This window comes from Pterocles gutturalis, unplaced genomic scaffold (assembly GCF_000699245.1).
Source record: "Pterocles gutturalis isolate BGI_N339 unplaced genomic scaffold, ASM69924v1 scaffold9547, whole genome shotgun sequence".
Classification (NCBI taxonomy): Eukaryota; Metazoa; Chordata; class Aves; order Pterocliformes; family Pteroclidae; genus Pterocles; species Pterocles gutturalis.
In genome coordinates this window covers 83578-96445 of record NW_010112753.1, presented here as the reverse complement: position 1 = coordinate 96445, position 12868 = coordinate 83578, and the positions used below count along the sequence as shown (strand labels likewise).

At 42.6% G+C, this 12868-nt stretch overlaps 1 protein-coding gene across 1 annotated transcript in view; it reads left to right on the top strand.

The window, feature by feature from the left end:
• Window positions 1-6659: 6659 nt before the first annotated feature.
• GAREM (GRB2 associated, regulator of MAPK1) overlaps window positions 6660-12868 on the top strand; it is a gene marked incomplete at its 5' end in the record, with an annotated part of 73110 nt that continues 66901 nt past the window's right edge. The window contains one exon of the mRNA XM_010074180.1: window positions 6660-6800. Coding sequence (XP_010072482.1) covers window positions 6660-6800 — 141 coding nt within the window. The remainder of the gene's footprint in view (window positions 6801-12868) is intronic.

Here is a 12868-nt window from a genome sequence, read left to right as displayed (position 1 = left end):
TGCTTTCGTGTATCTCTGTGTCCAATGAGACCAAACTTGACAGTGAAAAATCTTTGTGATGCAGCCCAGCGTACACTGTGATTTTTTTTGGCTTACTTGTTTCGTATGGAATGGAAGAAGGAGTTGCTGTCTGTTGTTTTTTGTGGATGGTTATGCCTTGTTTTTTTGTTGTCTTGCATTTCAAGAGATCAGAAGCCCAAACAGGCAGGTGGCTGAACAAGAATCAAAGCGCGGGGAGCTGTTTGAAGATTGTGTAAAGAATGAGCCCACCAGTGTTTCAACACAGATTCCCAGATGGGAATGGCCCGGAGTCATGATTGATTTTTGGGTTTGTTTTTTTTTAAAGGCGAAAGGATGCTGTGATACCCAGCGTGGTTTTAACACGTGGTGATGCCACAGAGCCTAGCTTGTCAAGGCTGCAGGTACCTGTGGTGCTCACAGACCGTCATTGCCCAGGATGCTAAAGTTAGCACGGACAATGCCCACCGTTAGCAGGTGCTTGCTGTGCACAGCTGGGTGCTTCTGACCTGTGCACAGGCTCAAACATATCTTTGCACAGAACCATGAAGTCCATAATACTGTCCTTTTTTTTTTTTGTCCCCTTTTGTTTTGTTTTTTTTTAACAATAGATTATAACTTCATTTAATACTGACTGGGGCTGTGCTTTGTTTTTCCTGATATGGTAGGATAATGTTAAGGTGTATTTAATGCTTGGCTTGTTTGGGCCTCAGCCAGGGAAAGTCCAGTGAAGCTGCACGTCCAGTGAAGCAGATACTGTGTAAGTAAGGGTCCTCAGTGCGATGATAGCATGATAAATAAGAACCTCACTTCTTTCCTTTTTCCTGTTTCTAATCATTCTGCTTTCTCTTGGCTTCTAGTTGTTGCAAAATAAACCTTGGTTAGTCTTCTCTTGTGACACTAGCCACATGCTGACAGTTCTTGGTACTTATTTCACAGCAGACACCTTCACCTGACCAGACAGACACTTCTTTTTTGCTGTTCCACAAATTAACCCTTAATTCCTAGCAAATGTTAGTGCGAGCTCGAGTGGGGATAAAGTTAAAGTTCTTTATTTGTGTGGTTTGTAGGTACCTGGCTGAGCTCCCACTGTAATGATTTTTAATGTTACTGAGATCTTCCTATGTAATGATATGTTATGTGATTCTGGAACATTAGATGGAATAATTGAACTCACTACCTACTTAACTGACCAAGGCAGGCTGGGTGATGCACTTAATTGTACGGCATCTGTTACCTCGCATGCAGATGGTGTTTAGGCTTAATGTAAACACATGGCCCGAAGTCTTGATGAGTTTTCCCTGAGGTTTCGCAGGCATCTTCTTCACCAGCTATTTCACAAAAGCCATCTTAAGTTTCTCGCAAGCTCCTAGCTCTTTTCTGTAAGCCTTTTTGTTCCCGGAGGAGCGAATTCTGCGTGCTTGAACTGATGTGCAAGGGACAGCATTAAGCTCGCTTTACAGTCTTCTGTGATGAATGAGATGAGAGGAATGTCTCCGTAACCATCTTCCTGTCAGGAGGAGATGGTATCTAGTTCATCTGGTGTGTGTAAATGATATCTGTTACATTGCTGGAACCTTGCATGTGACTTCTCCTCTTTCTCTGAATTGCTCGGTAACTACTATTTTAGTGTCTCCAGACGCAAAGCTTATGCTTTCAGGCAGTGATGCAAACTCTTAGCCAAGATGACAAAGTGTGTGGCATTATAAAGCATTTATATTCCTGTAGATCTCAGCTTATTTTTAGCAGTGTAGTTTCTGTGAGTGAATGAGTCATGTTAGTCTGCACATTTTGCAGTGATTAGTGTCTCAGTCCTAGGAGGAGAACCTAAAAAGTTGGGTTTTTTTATTTGTTTCATGGTTTTTCTTTAGTGGTTGGTGCTGAAAAGTCATTGCTGTCTTTGGCAAAACAGAATATGTGCAACCTGTGCGAGTTTTCTTGTATGGATTTTTTTAATTGTTGATTCAGAAGAAAGGGAAGAGGAGGTGGGAGTGCTTGGACCCTTCAAAACTGGAGTGGTCTTCAGTTCTGCTCCTGAGGCTTTGCCTGCGACATTTGGAAATTGTGAAATGCTAAACTAAATAAAAGTGTGTGTCCTTAGAAAGTAAGCAGTGGCAGCAGCCTGCAGGGAGGTCAGTGCTTGCTTCAAAAGAAAACAGCTTCCTCCTCTGCTGCAGCATTGCCGTATATAAACTTGGTCCCTGCGCATAGCCAGTCTCTCTTTTCTCACCTGGTTCTTAAAAACTGCAAGTGAAAACAGCAGTTCATCTCCAGACTTGTAGATCAAGGTATCCTGCTCCCAGTCTTGCTACAGCTGTGAACTGTTAATTTGAGATTGGAGTGTTTATAATGATAGAGCCAAGATTTGGATGATGTGGATGATCCAGTTTTGGAACTGGAAAGAATTGTTAAAGAAGTATTGTCATTTAATGTAGGTGGTATTTAGTAAGGATGGGACTCTGGATTAAGCAATTACCTTTTTGTTTTTTAACTGTATCGACATGTGAACAACTTTCCTGTTATGGTCGGCATGCCCGCAGCCCGTCAGCAAGGGTGGGCTTTGCAATATTTGTATTTTTTAAGAATTGTAAGGAAATGGATCGTGTAATTAAAAGATGGTAATACCTCGTATTTACAATGAACACATGAACAGGTGTTGCAGTGCTGCTTCAGTGGTGTGTGGTGAAGTAGCCCGAATACTGGTCGTGGTCAGAGTGCTTATAGGAGGACAGCCTGGGTAGGAACATACCGGCTAACTTTTCAGTTTGGAGATGAAGCTTTATTGTCAGGCAAGGATGGGCGTTGACACCTTATTTGGGGTTTAGGCACTGTTAGCAAATCATGGGTTTCTTAGTCTCGGGCATTATTGCGAATAAACTTGACTCATATTTTGGAAGGAGGGAGGCAACTTGGGGAGGGGCGGGGAATTGCATGTGATAGATAATTCATTGCTTCTATGGTTTTTATTTAAAGGAAAAAAACAACTCAAGTATTTGCCTGTGGATTCTTTGTGGTGGTTTAATTATATTGCAGTCATGTGGGGTGGAGAGGAGAGGGTGAGGAGATAGAGCTAATCCATATTTGATCATAAGAGACAAAACTGTTACTAAAGATGAGTGGCCTGCATTCCCTGTTTTCTCATGGCCTCTGACTTTTGTGTAAGCAGCAGTGTAGGAGTATGTTGAATAGGTGAGAACCAAGTTGCGTAGCTGGTGGATGTGAGGACTGCTGAGTTCTCTCCCACATAGTTAAAATGTGATTAACGAAAGGCTTGCATAACTTGTGTTACTGAGACGGGGTGGGGGGGATCAGTCTGGATGTGTGTGGCTGTTTTGCAGGGTACGGTTGGCTGAGAAAAGTGCAAAGGGCTGAGTCTGGGCTGTGCTTGGGCTGGGAGCTGAGTCCTGTAGCCAGGGTCTGAGGTGTCTCCTGCCAGAAGGGCCCTCCGCTCCAGGAGGAAACCGCTTTAAAAGGCACTGAACAAGTCTCAGAGGGGGAGAAAGACTAGAAGAAAATGGAAGAAAGAAGAATGTACTGCAACGTGCTGTTGCCTTCAGTCACGTTTGACTCTTCCTTGTATTTCCTCCCATAGCACAGAGGCCATCATTAAGCCAGGTGTTTTTGCAAGTCCATTAATCCCTTGGGTGACAAGAAGCCTCTTCCTATACAGCAACCCTAGGAATCTGGTTTGCCCATGGTTAGGAAAGATCAGGGCTTGGTAAGGACAGACCTGCCTGCTGTAGGGGAGCTGGAGGGACCGTGACCTCCCCGTTGCATCTGCTCCACCTCTCCTCGGCTCAAACTCCTGCGGCAAAGCACGAAATTTGTTTCCGATTTAATCGGTTTGAGCAAAAAATTGGTGTAACAAGAATTGTGGTTTCCAAGGTTCTGTTTAAAAAAATTACAGCTACTTCCAGCTGCAGACTTAATTACATAGTCCCTCTTGGGCCTGCCTTAGTAATTTTCTTTTACACTCACCTGTCCCACCCAGTTTTAGCAGAGTAATGGCTTACAGGGATCGTGGCATGTGAGCCATGACTGGTTGCACCTTTTCATCATGGGTGTCTTTATCATCCTGAGAATATCTTTCTCAGACTCTTCAAGGATGACCCATACTGTAATTATTTCCCTGCAGTCCTGGGTGTAGAATCCCTCCTTCCTTCAGGTAACATTCTGAAGTTATATCAACAGATTGTAAGGCAGAGAAAAAGCATACCAGAGATGCTCTCTGTTTTCTTCAAAATTTGTGAAACTAGTAAAATACTAGTTCTTCCCTTAGATGTCATTGGTTTTATTTTTTTGTAGGATGGAATAATTACGAGTTTCCAGGGATTATAGAAAGCCTGAGTGTAACTCTCTGAATTTAAACATGAGTTTCTAATGATACCATGTATTATTATTATTTTATTTTCCCCCAAAATTGTAACCCTCTGCAGCAAACTGAAGATAATTTTTATACATATTAGGAGTTACCCTGTGAGCAGAGAATGGGAGATGCTCAAGGTCAGATTATTTGGTAAATTTTAGCGAGTGCATGAGTTCTCTAGCAAGTATATCTGAATTTCCTTCAAGACACAGGTGGGACCAGGGAGTTCTCCGGTGCTGCGTGGCAGTTTTGCTGCTCTTCCCCTGGCTTTCCGAGGTCCCTTGTCCCAGCGCGCTGTGGGTGGAGGGGTGGTGCTTCCCAGGGAGCAGGAGCTGTTAGGCAGCCTGGCTGGCTGGGTTGCCAAGGGCTGTGGTCCAAGGAGCACTTGGAAAACAGTTCTTGAAACGTCCTGCTTAGCTGGAAGCTACTTTCTGTGCTGTGGAAAAGAAGGAAACCTGGAAATAGCACCTTCATGGGAGCAAGAATAGCCAGAACTAATGAGATCTGTATACCTTTGGGGTTTTTTTGTTCCCCCCCACGCACACACACACTCCCATAGCGGCAGTTTATCCATGATTATAAGTTAAAGCCCCAAATGTGCAAAGCAGGAACTTTTTTTAAGAGCCATGGGACAGCACACCCAGGGAAGTCCATCTCTTGGACCCTAGGAAGGTTGGGAGGGGTCTCTCCCATGTTTAGACAAACAGAAGTTTCTGGAGGGCACGAGCAGAATCCTGTGGCCAGAGAGTGTCAGAGCAGATGGTCGTAATGGTCTCTTCTGATTTAAAATCTAACAATTCTCACGCACACCAGTTGCTGCATTTTCAATCGTGTAGGAGGTGCTTTCTGATAGAACGGGAGCATGAAATCAGGCAGGAATGGGGTGTGCAGTAGCCATTGTCTACGGTGGAAAAGATTGTTGTGGGCAAAAAAAAAAAAGCTAAATGGGAAGTATCTCTCATCTGCAGAGATTGAAGAGAGGAAATTTCTGGTGCCCCAGTTTGAGGAAGGTCTCCTTCTTCCACTGGCTTTTAAGAATATAAGAGGGCAGCGAAGAGAACGTGCAGTTTGTTGTAGTAGCTGAAGGAGATGGGTTTTGTCCAAACTGGATTCTAGGGCTAAACTACTTGCTTTGTTTTTGGCTGTAACTGCAGAGGGCTGGTGGGAGAGAGGGAAAACGAAATTTAAATCTTTATTATTCTTGGCCGTGTTTCATGTCTGCTAAGTGTTCCTGAAAGTTCACGTAGCTGCTTTAAAGGTACCTTGAGAAAGGCTGTTTTCTGTGTGATTAACACAGAAGTCTACTGAGCAGGACTGCAGTATATAATAGTAGTCTGCCGTGATATGCCCCGCTCTGTGAAACTTTGTTCCTATGTGCTTGGGATGTGTAGCTGGCGCTTCGAGTCGTCTGTGTGATGTGGCTCTTGCAATTGCTGGAAAGCCAAGCAAAGCACTCTAGTTCTGGTCAGGCAGGTCAGCTGGGGGAGGATGGGAGAGTACTTGATGGAAATGCAGAGGACTTGGTAGGGGAAGAAAGGAGAGCTGGATCTCTGGCTGTGTTTGGGATGGTTTTGACAGAGACCACAGTACAACAGAGGGCATTGCAAAGATGAGCTGGATGTTATCTAGGGAAGCTTCTGGATGAATTTTTCTCTGAGAGAGGACTTTGGTGTGTGCTAACATTTTTTTTTTTTTTCCCCTCAAGTGGCAGGATTAAGTTTACAGACATGGGAATGGCTAATTAAGCAGTAACTTGCAAAGGGGTAGAATGACAAAGCTGAAATCTCTGTATCTGCAAGTGTGATATGCAGTTGCTTCCTAGTGACAAACAAGATTTGGCTTCAGGTGGCTGTAGGGTAGCGTGATGCTGATCTTTCAAAATATGAAAATGTACTTATGTCCTTTATTTGAAAATTAAGAGAGCTCTTAAGTATTTGTATTAAGTGAGATAGGAGGACGTAAATAAAGATGAAAAGTCTGTTTATGCATAAAGCTGAAAAAGGAGCCCCAGAGCCACTGCTGGGTAATCTGGATTACATTTCTATGGTATTGTATTCAGGCACTGAGCTGTTTTGGATTTTGTTTCTGTAAGGTAAAGTGTTTACATTGCAAAATTAATACTGTTTAGCATTGAAACTTACTTCATTGGATTTTTAAATATAAAAAATAACCGGTAATAAGAAAAAAATGTTTATTATGAAATTTTACTAATTTTTCATGCAATAAGTGTGATTTTTTTTCATTTTTTTTTTAAACCCTTACATCTGTTTTGCAGGAGAAACTGTAGAAGGCCTTCGAGAGAGCGATTATCTTCTGATTCATTCATGTCGGCAGTGGACAACAATTACAGCTCACAGTCTGGAGGAGGGTCACTACGTCATAGGGCCAAAGATAGAAATCCCTGTGCATTATGCAGGTAAAGCTATTGTTGACCTGAAATACAAATTCAAAGAGAATGAATTACCTTCCACTTCCATTGATCACTTTATCTGACAGGGTGAGGCTAAGGCTCTGGTGTTGGTGACTGTGACTTAACTTTTCAATAATGTTACGGAGCGCAAGAGATATTAACTTATTCCCAGAGCAGCACATTGACAGAACACGTAGCTATGTAGAAGAATTGGTTTCAATTTGAGAATAATGAATTGCCAGTATGTCTCATCTGTGAATGTGGTGACAAAAATGTGAAAGTTTGAAAATGACTTGAAATATTCAGTCAAAGATGAAGTGAATTTTACACTTCATTGCATACCCAAGCTGGAGGGGATTTTTTATAATATTTCCATGTCAAAAGCCAGGGACCCTTCATAATAATACAGCAGCTTTATGCTAATGTTCCTCTGTACTTCCTTGTCACACTCTGCCATTTTGGATGGTGTAGTAATACTTTGTTCCAAGTAGATAAGATGCAACTAATCCATATTTATTTTATTATTTCAGATTAGTTTCACTTTTATGATAAATTATTTTTAGTACTGTTTCCTACTGCTTGATACCCCTCTTCACAAGCTTGAATAGAACAAAACTATACAAGTGGGAAGCACTTATCTTAATGCAGTAGATACAAAAATTCAAAAAGCTGAAAAATGTGAACTGAAAGAGCCATGGATATGAAGCAAAGACCTGGGCCTAGTGTTTTACTTGGTCTTATGTATAGCCAGTTGTCAGCTGAATAGCCTCTTCAGCTCTCTTATGTTCTCTTAAAATTTTGGTGCAGTGAGGTGTGTGCTGAGTTTTACAAGAGCTGACTATATGTTTTATTTCAATTACACCAGTGCTGCAACTACAGTGATGCACTCTGTTTTAGTGATGAAACATACCAGTTGCCTTCTTACATACTGTTTTTCCTTGCACTTCACTTCTGGAAAGTTAGTTTTTTTAAGATGTGTTTAAAAGCATTGGTGTAGTGGCATATAGTGTCGTAATATAAATGGCTTTAAAACTCCCTGAAATCAGACTGTCTTAGTATAAACATTTTTCTGGTGCCTGTGCTTAGTAACATCAATATTTTTTTTTTTTTCACCTCCTGGCTGCAAAGGTTTCTATGCTGTGGCCAGATAAACACTTCAGTTCCTTCCAACTGAACAGCACATTTTAAAATCTTCACTGTGATTCCTAGAAGAAGGAGAAGAGAAAATAAACTGGTTATTGGCATGAAAGAAGACTGGATCTTAAGGGGTTTACTGAAGTGTGGTTCTTAATTTTTAAAGAAATTGACAAAGATCTGCTAAGCATGGTCTCCTGACTCTTCATGCTTCCATTCATTCATAGTTTAAATGTACACAGATACCATCAAAATCTGTCCCCTAAGATATTGCAAAAGTATCAATTTGTTTTTCTTCCTGGCTTGTGCTAATGTAGGAAGAGTGTGTGTTTAGGTGGCAAAACGTGTTTTTCTGTCAAACAATCTCCAGAAAGTTCCCTGCCATAAACCCTTCGTAAATGAGATGAAAATACAGGAAATTTCAGAAATTGCCATGGTAGTGAGGGCACTTACTGAATATATGATGGGCTCTAATGCTGCCAAAGGAACCTCACAAAAACAGTCAGTGCTAACTTGCAGTACCAGAGCATGTCTGATGGGCTTGCCTTTAAGAAAGGAGAGATGTGTCTAAGCAGGTGAAGGTTTAGTTAGCAAAGCAATCTGGTGCTTGGGCAGTAGCATCTAAATGCATTTAGAAACGTCTTCCATACCTAAAAGGTAAGTTTATGTTGCTGTGGAGTACCATACAGAAATCTACAAGCTAGTGCTGCATTGTGCAGTGCCTCATGGCATCACTGCTTTGGGATCCAGAACCCCGCACAGAAGAGGTGAAGTTTAACCTGGCAGCCTAAGAAGACTTGTTGGGTCGGGTACTGACCTGACACAGTTAAGCTGCTGGCTCTGGAGCAAGCTCGGACATCTGCTCTACAGTGAGCTCTGGGAAAGCTGGAAGGTGGGAGCACTCCAGGGATCATTACCTTTCTGAGGAGGACCTGCTGCTACTGAAAGGTGGTGCCGTCAGGTGGTTATTGCCATGTGAGCTGGCTGGCACAGTCTGTTCACATACAAGAACTTTCCATCTCTGCAGAAAGTACAGCTAGAACGGTTGGCAGAATGTTTGTATAGGGCTTAGCTATTAGTTCTGTTTTTAGGGGAGGGGTTTTATGCCCTTATAGGCAGATGTTTGTAAAGTGTATTGCTAGATAAACTTTGGATTATAGGACTGACTTTTTTGCATGCTTTAAGTTTCTGTCAAGACACGTATTATGAACACAAAGCTGACATTACTACTTATACTGCCCTTAAACGTTGAACAAAAGAGTTAATTAAAATTACTTTCTAGGTTTGTTTCTGCGTTAATGGAATAACTACTTTTTTTTTTTTTTCTCTCTAGTAGAATTTTAGTGTAGCAAATTGCAGCATGATTTTGGTTGCAACAGTTGAGCAGGAAGGGAAGTTGAAACATGTTATTGTCCTGAGATTATGGGCTGAAGTACTACAAAGTTGTCACATATATAAATACGAGTATAAAGTAAACCTTATTTTGCTGTTTGCTAAATCAGGTTTTGATACCCTTATTAAGCCTAAATACAATAAAGCCTTATTAAAGAAGGAAAATGCTGTATTTTACATTTAAGTGAAATCTCATTAACAGAACCTGAGTTCTGCCATCCTGCCGATTTCCTACTGGGAAACTGCTACCCTGGTTGTCTCTGTTGGAGATGGCTGACATGGTTAATTTTGGCTGTTGCTGTCAAAGAACAGTCATATATGAGAGCTGTTAGTCTAACCGTTCTCTCTTGAATAGTCTTTCCAATCTGCTTCTTTTTAGAGTAAAAGCTAAAGTTAACATAGCGTCGAGTTCAATTTTTGTGAAATTAAAACCAAATGCCTAATGTGCTTCTGGCTCTTAAAACAAAAGAGGTCTTCATGTGCATATGAACTACAGGCTGGTCAGCCTGACCTCGGTACTGGGGAAGATTATGGAACAGCTCATCTTGAGTGTGCTCACAGGGCATGTACAGGACACCCAGGGGATCAAGCCCAGCCAGCATGGTTTCATGAAAGGAAGGTCGTGCTTGACCAACCTGATCTCCTTCTATTACCAGGTGACCTGTCTAGTGGATGAGGGAAAGGCCGTGGATGTCGTCTACTTGGACTTTAGCAAGGCCTTCGACACCATGTCCCACAGTATTCTCCTAGAAAAGCTAGTGGCTCATGGCTTAGACAGGAACACCCTTTGATTTGTCTCAGTTATCACAGAATACATTTGAGACTCCTGAAAGCAATTGAAGTCACAGTCTGAGGACTCCAACACTGTGGTCCCCAGGTGTTGCCTGACCCTTCTTGTGTTACCTTCTAGGGCTATATAGCTCAAAGCTGTCAGAAGTGTTTTTGAGGATTCATTGCCTCAAGCTGCAGAAGTCTTCTGTTCTGACTCTGAACACCCCAGGTTCAGTCTGTTGCAAATGCCCGCGTTGCACAGCCACAATTCCTCATCAGTGATTACAAATCAGGTTGCTGATTTGAAAGTTGATGGAGCTGGATGTGGCTGCTTAAAACTTGCTGTATGGAAAGGGCTGTGGAAGGGCCCATGTGTGTATGTGTACCCTCGCCTACACAGTGTAGTCTTTTCTTTCGAGGGCTGTGCTAATGTTGGTGAGTGTATGCAATGAAAGAAAAAGTACTTTGGGATGGGTTGGCAGCATCTAGGTTATTTTGCCCCAAATACTTCCTACCATGTTTAATCAAATCATAACAGGACCTTTACTGTTGTTTTTTAGGGCCTTATCTCTCTTGTTGGAACTGATAGTTCATTTGCTTTTCTGTTCGTTTAAGGGTTTTTTCTTCTGAGAGCAAAGCTGTTCCCTTGAGATAATGTTTAAAAAAAAAAATAAAACCCCTACCATTTCTTTTTGTTTGAACTTCTACCTAGCTTTGTCCAAGGTTTGGAGGGAATACCTCTTGCTTCAGTGCTGCCATCAGTGTGCTCATAGGAGGCAAGTAATCAAGAAAATACTTTTATTAAGACATTAGAAAGTAACACCCTATTCCAGGGTGTGCCACGCTCCAGCACATCCGGGGTGTTGGAAATACTCTTCGTGTGAGCTCACACCTCCCTGCCACATCAGTGAAGGCATGCAGTTGCTAATACAGAGTAATCACTGGTGCCCTGTCCAGTTGGTTACCTAAGTGTGCTGATAGCTTTCTTAATGTCTTTTAAATGAGGAAATATAAAACCTTGTCATGTGAACCTTCCCCAGGTGGGGCAGCGGGTGGGAATGAGTCAGAAGTCCCTTTTCTGGTGTTAGAACCCGTGTACAATGCATGTCCTACTGAAACCTGTTTCTACTGGTTTGATTTGTTAATCATGGAGCAGTGCCTGATGGGCCTGTTCCTCGCTGTGTCCTGCTGGCACGGAGGAAGACGCTCTCTGCAGGTCTTCTCAAGAGTGAACTTGCCATAGAACAGGAGAGGTCTCAGATTTTGCAATGTGCAGCCGCAGAAGTTTCTCTCCCGTGTCCAAAGGCATGCCTGCCTCCAAGACACAATTTTACAGCTCCACCAGGCCTACTGCTGCCCGCTCTGGGGTAGTCAGACCTTGGAGACTGAGGGAGGACAGTGCTGAAGTGTGGCATGAGTAAGGCATCTCCTCTTTGTCTTGAGATGGTGACAGCAGCTGCTTGTGCTCAGTGCCCCACGTAAAACTGTTTGATCTGAGGTCTGGAAGAACTTGGATTTTTATTTTGGTGATACTGAGCACTCTTACATACTTACAGTATGTCAGGTTTTCTGTAAGTATGCTGTATGGCTCTCGTCATGGCCCTGGAGAGAAGAGCAAACATAAGACTGCCAAACGTCCTTTGCTTGATGACCTTACGCTGTCTGCTGCCAATTTGTATTACTTTGGGAACGGAGGCATGCTTCCTTGTCTTACATTCGGTTTAGTCTCTTTGCTCCCTCAAGTGCAATTCAATACTGTCTCCTGGTCAAGGAAGGTGGCGTTGGACAAAGAGCCCTCTGTCTGGGGCTTTGCCTCCCTGGGAGCAGCATGTGGTGTCAGGGAGAGCTACGCCTGTTCTGCTGTGTGAGTGGAACACCGCAGCTCTCCTGTACTGGGGTGATTTTTAAGTTCCAAGAGGTGAGCGAGGTCCAAGATAGGGAGGGACGCTGCTCTGGAGCATGGAACTTAGGTGACTCCTTTCCAGCCAACAGGTGCACCACTCCCTGATACGAAACGTGTTTTGCATTTTAATTTTGTTTTGCTTTGAACTTAACCTGGCATTCAGCTGTTGCGTAGTTCTGCTGGAGCTTTTGTGCTGCACAGCCGAATATAACTTCTAGAGAACAAGGCCCGAATGCGGTGCTGCTGCGAGAGGCAAGCTGTCATGGGGCTGTCAGCTCATAAATGGTTAATGAGTGTATGTCCTCAGAAGAAAACCAAGACAAAAAAACAACCTGCACATTTAACCCTCCCCCCTCCTGCCCCGGTACTAAATTTTGGGTTGTTTTTGTTTTGTTTTGTTTTTCTTGAAAAAGGTTGTGTGAACTGAAAAGCAGTTGGAAGTTTGAAAGCTCTTCTTTGCAGATGCTGCCAATAAATGCACTGCCTCCAGCGTATAGTCTTCGCACTTAGAGAAATACGACTTTTGTAACTCTGAATACTTGACTGTGTGAGGTTTCCTGAGAATTGCAACCTTTTTCTCCCCATAAACCTACAGAAGAAAGTCTATTTGGTGTTCATTTAAAGGTCTGATTGTAGAGTTGTGCCAAGGGTGTTGCAGAGGGAGAGGACGCTGGTTTTTGTGAGCAGTGCGTGCCTCTTCAGCTGTAAGTCTTAGATCAGTAGTGTCTGAAACACTTGTAATTGCCCTTATAGCATAATTCCATGCTGCTGCTGTCAGGGAAATGATTACGCCTTAAAATATATTTATCTACTTGCTTTTAGTTTAATTGCTCGCTCCTTTTTCCCCACAAAAGACTGAGTTTTTCTATTCTAG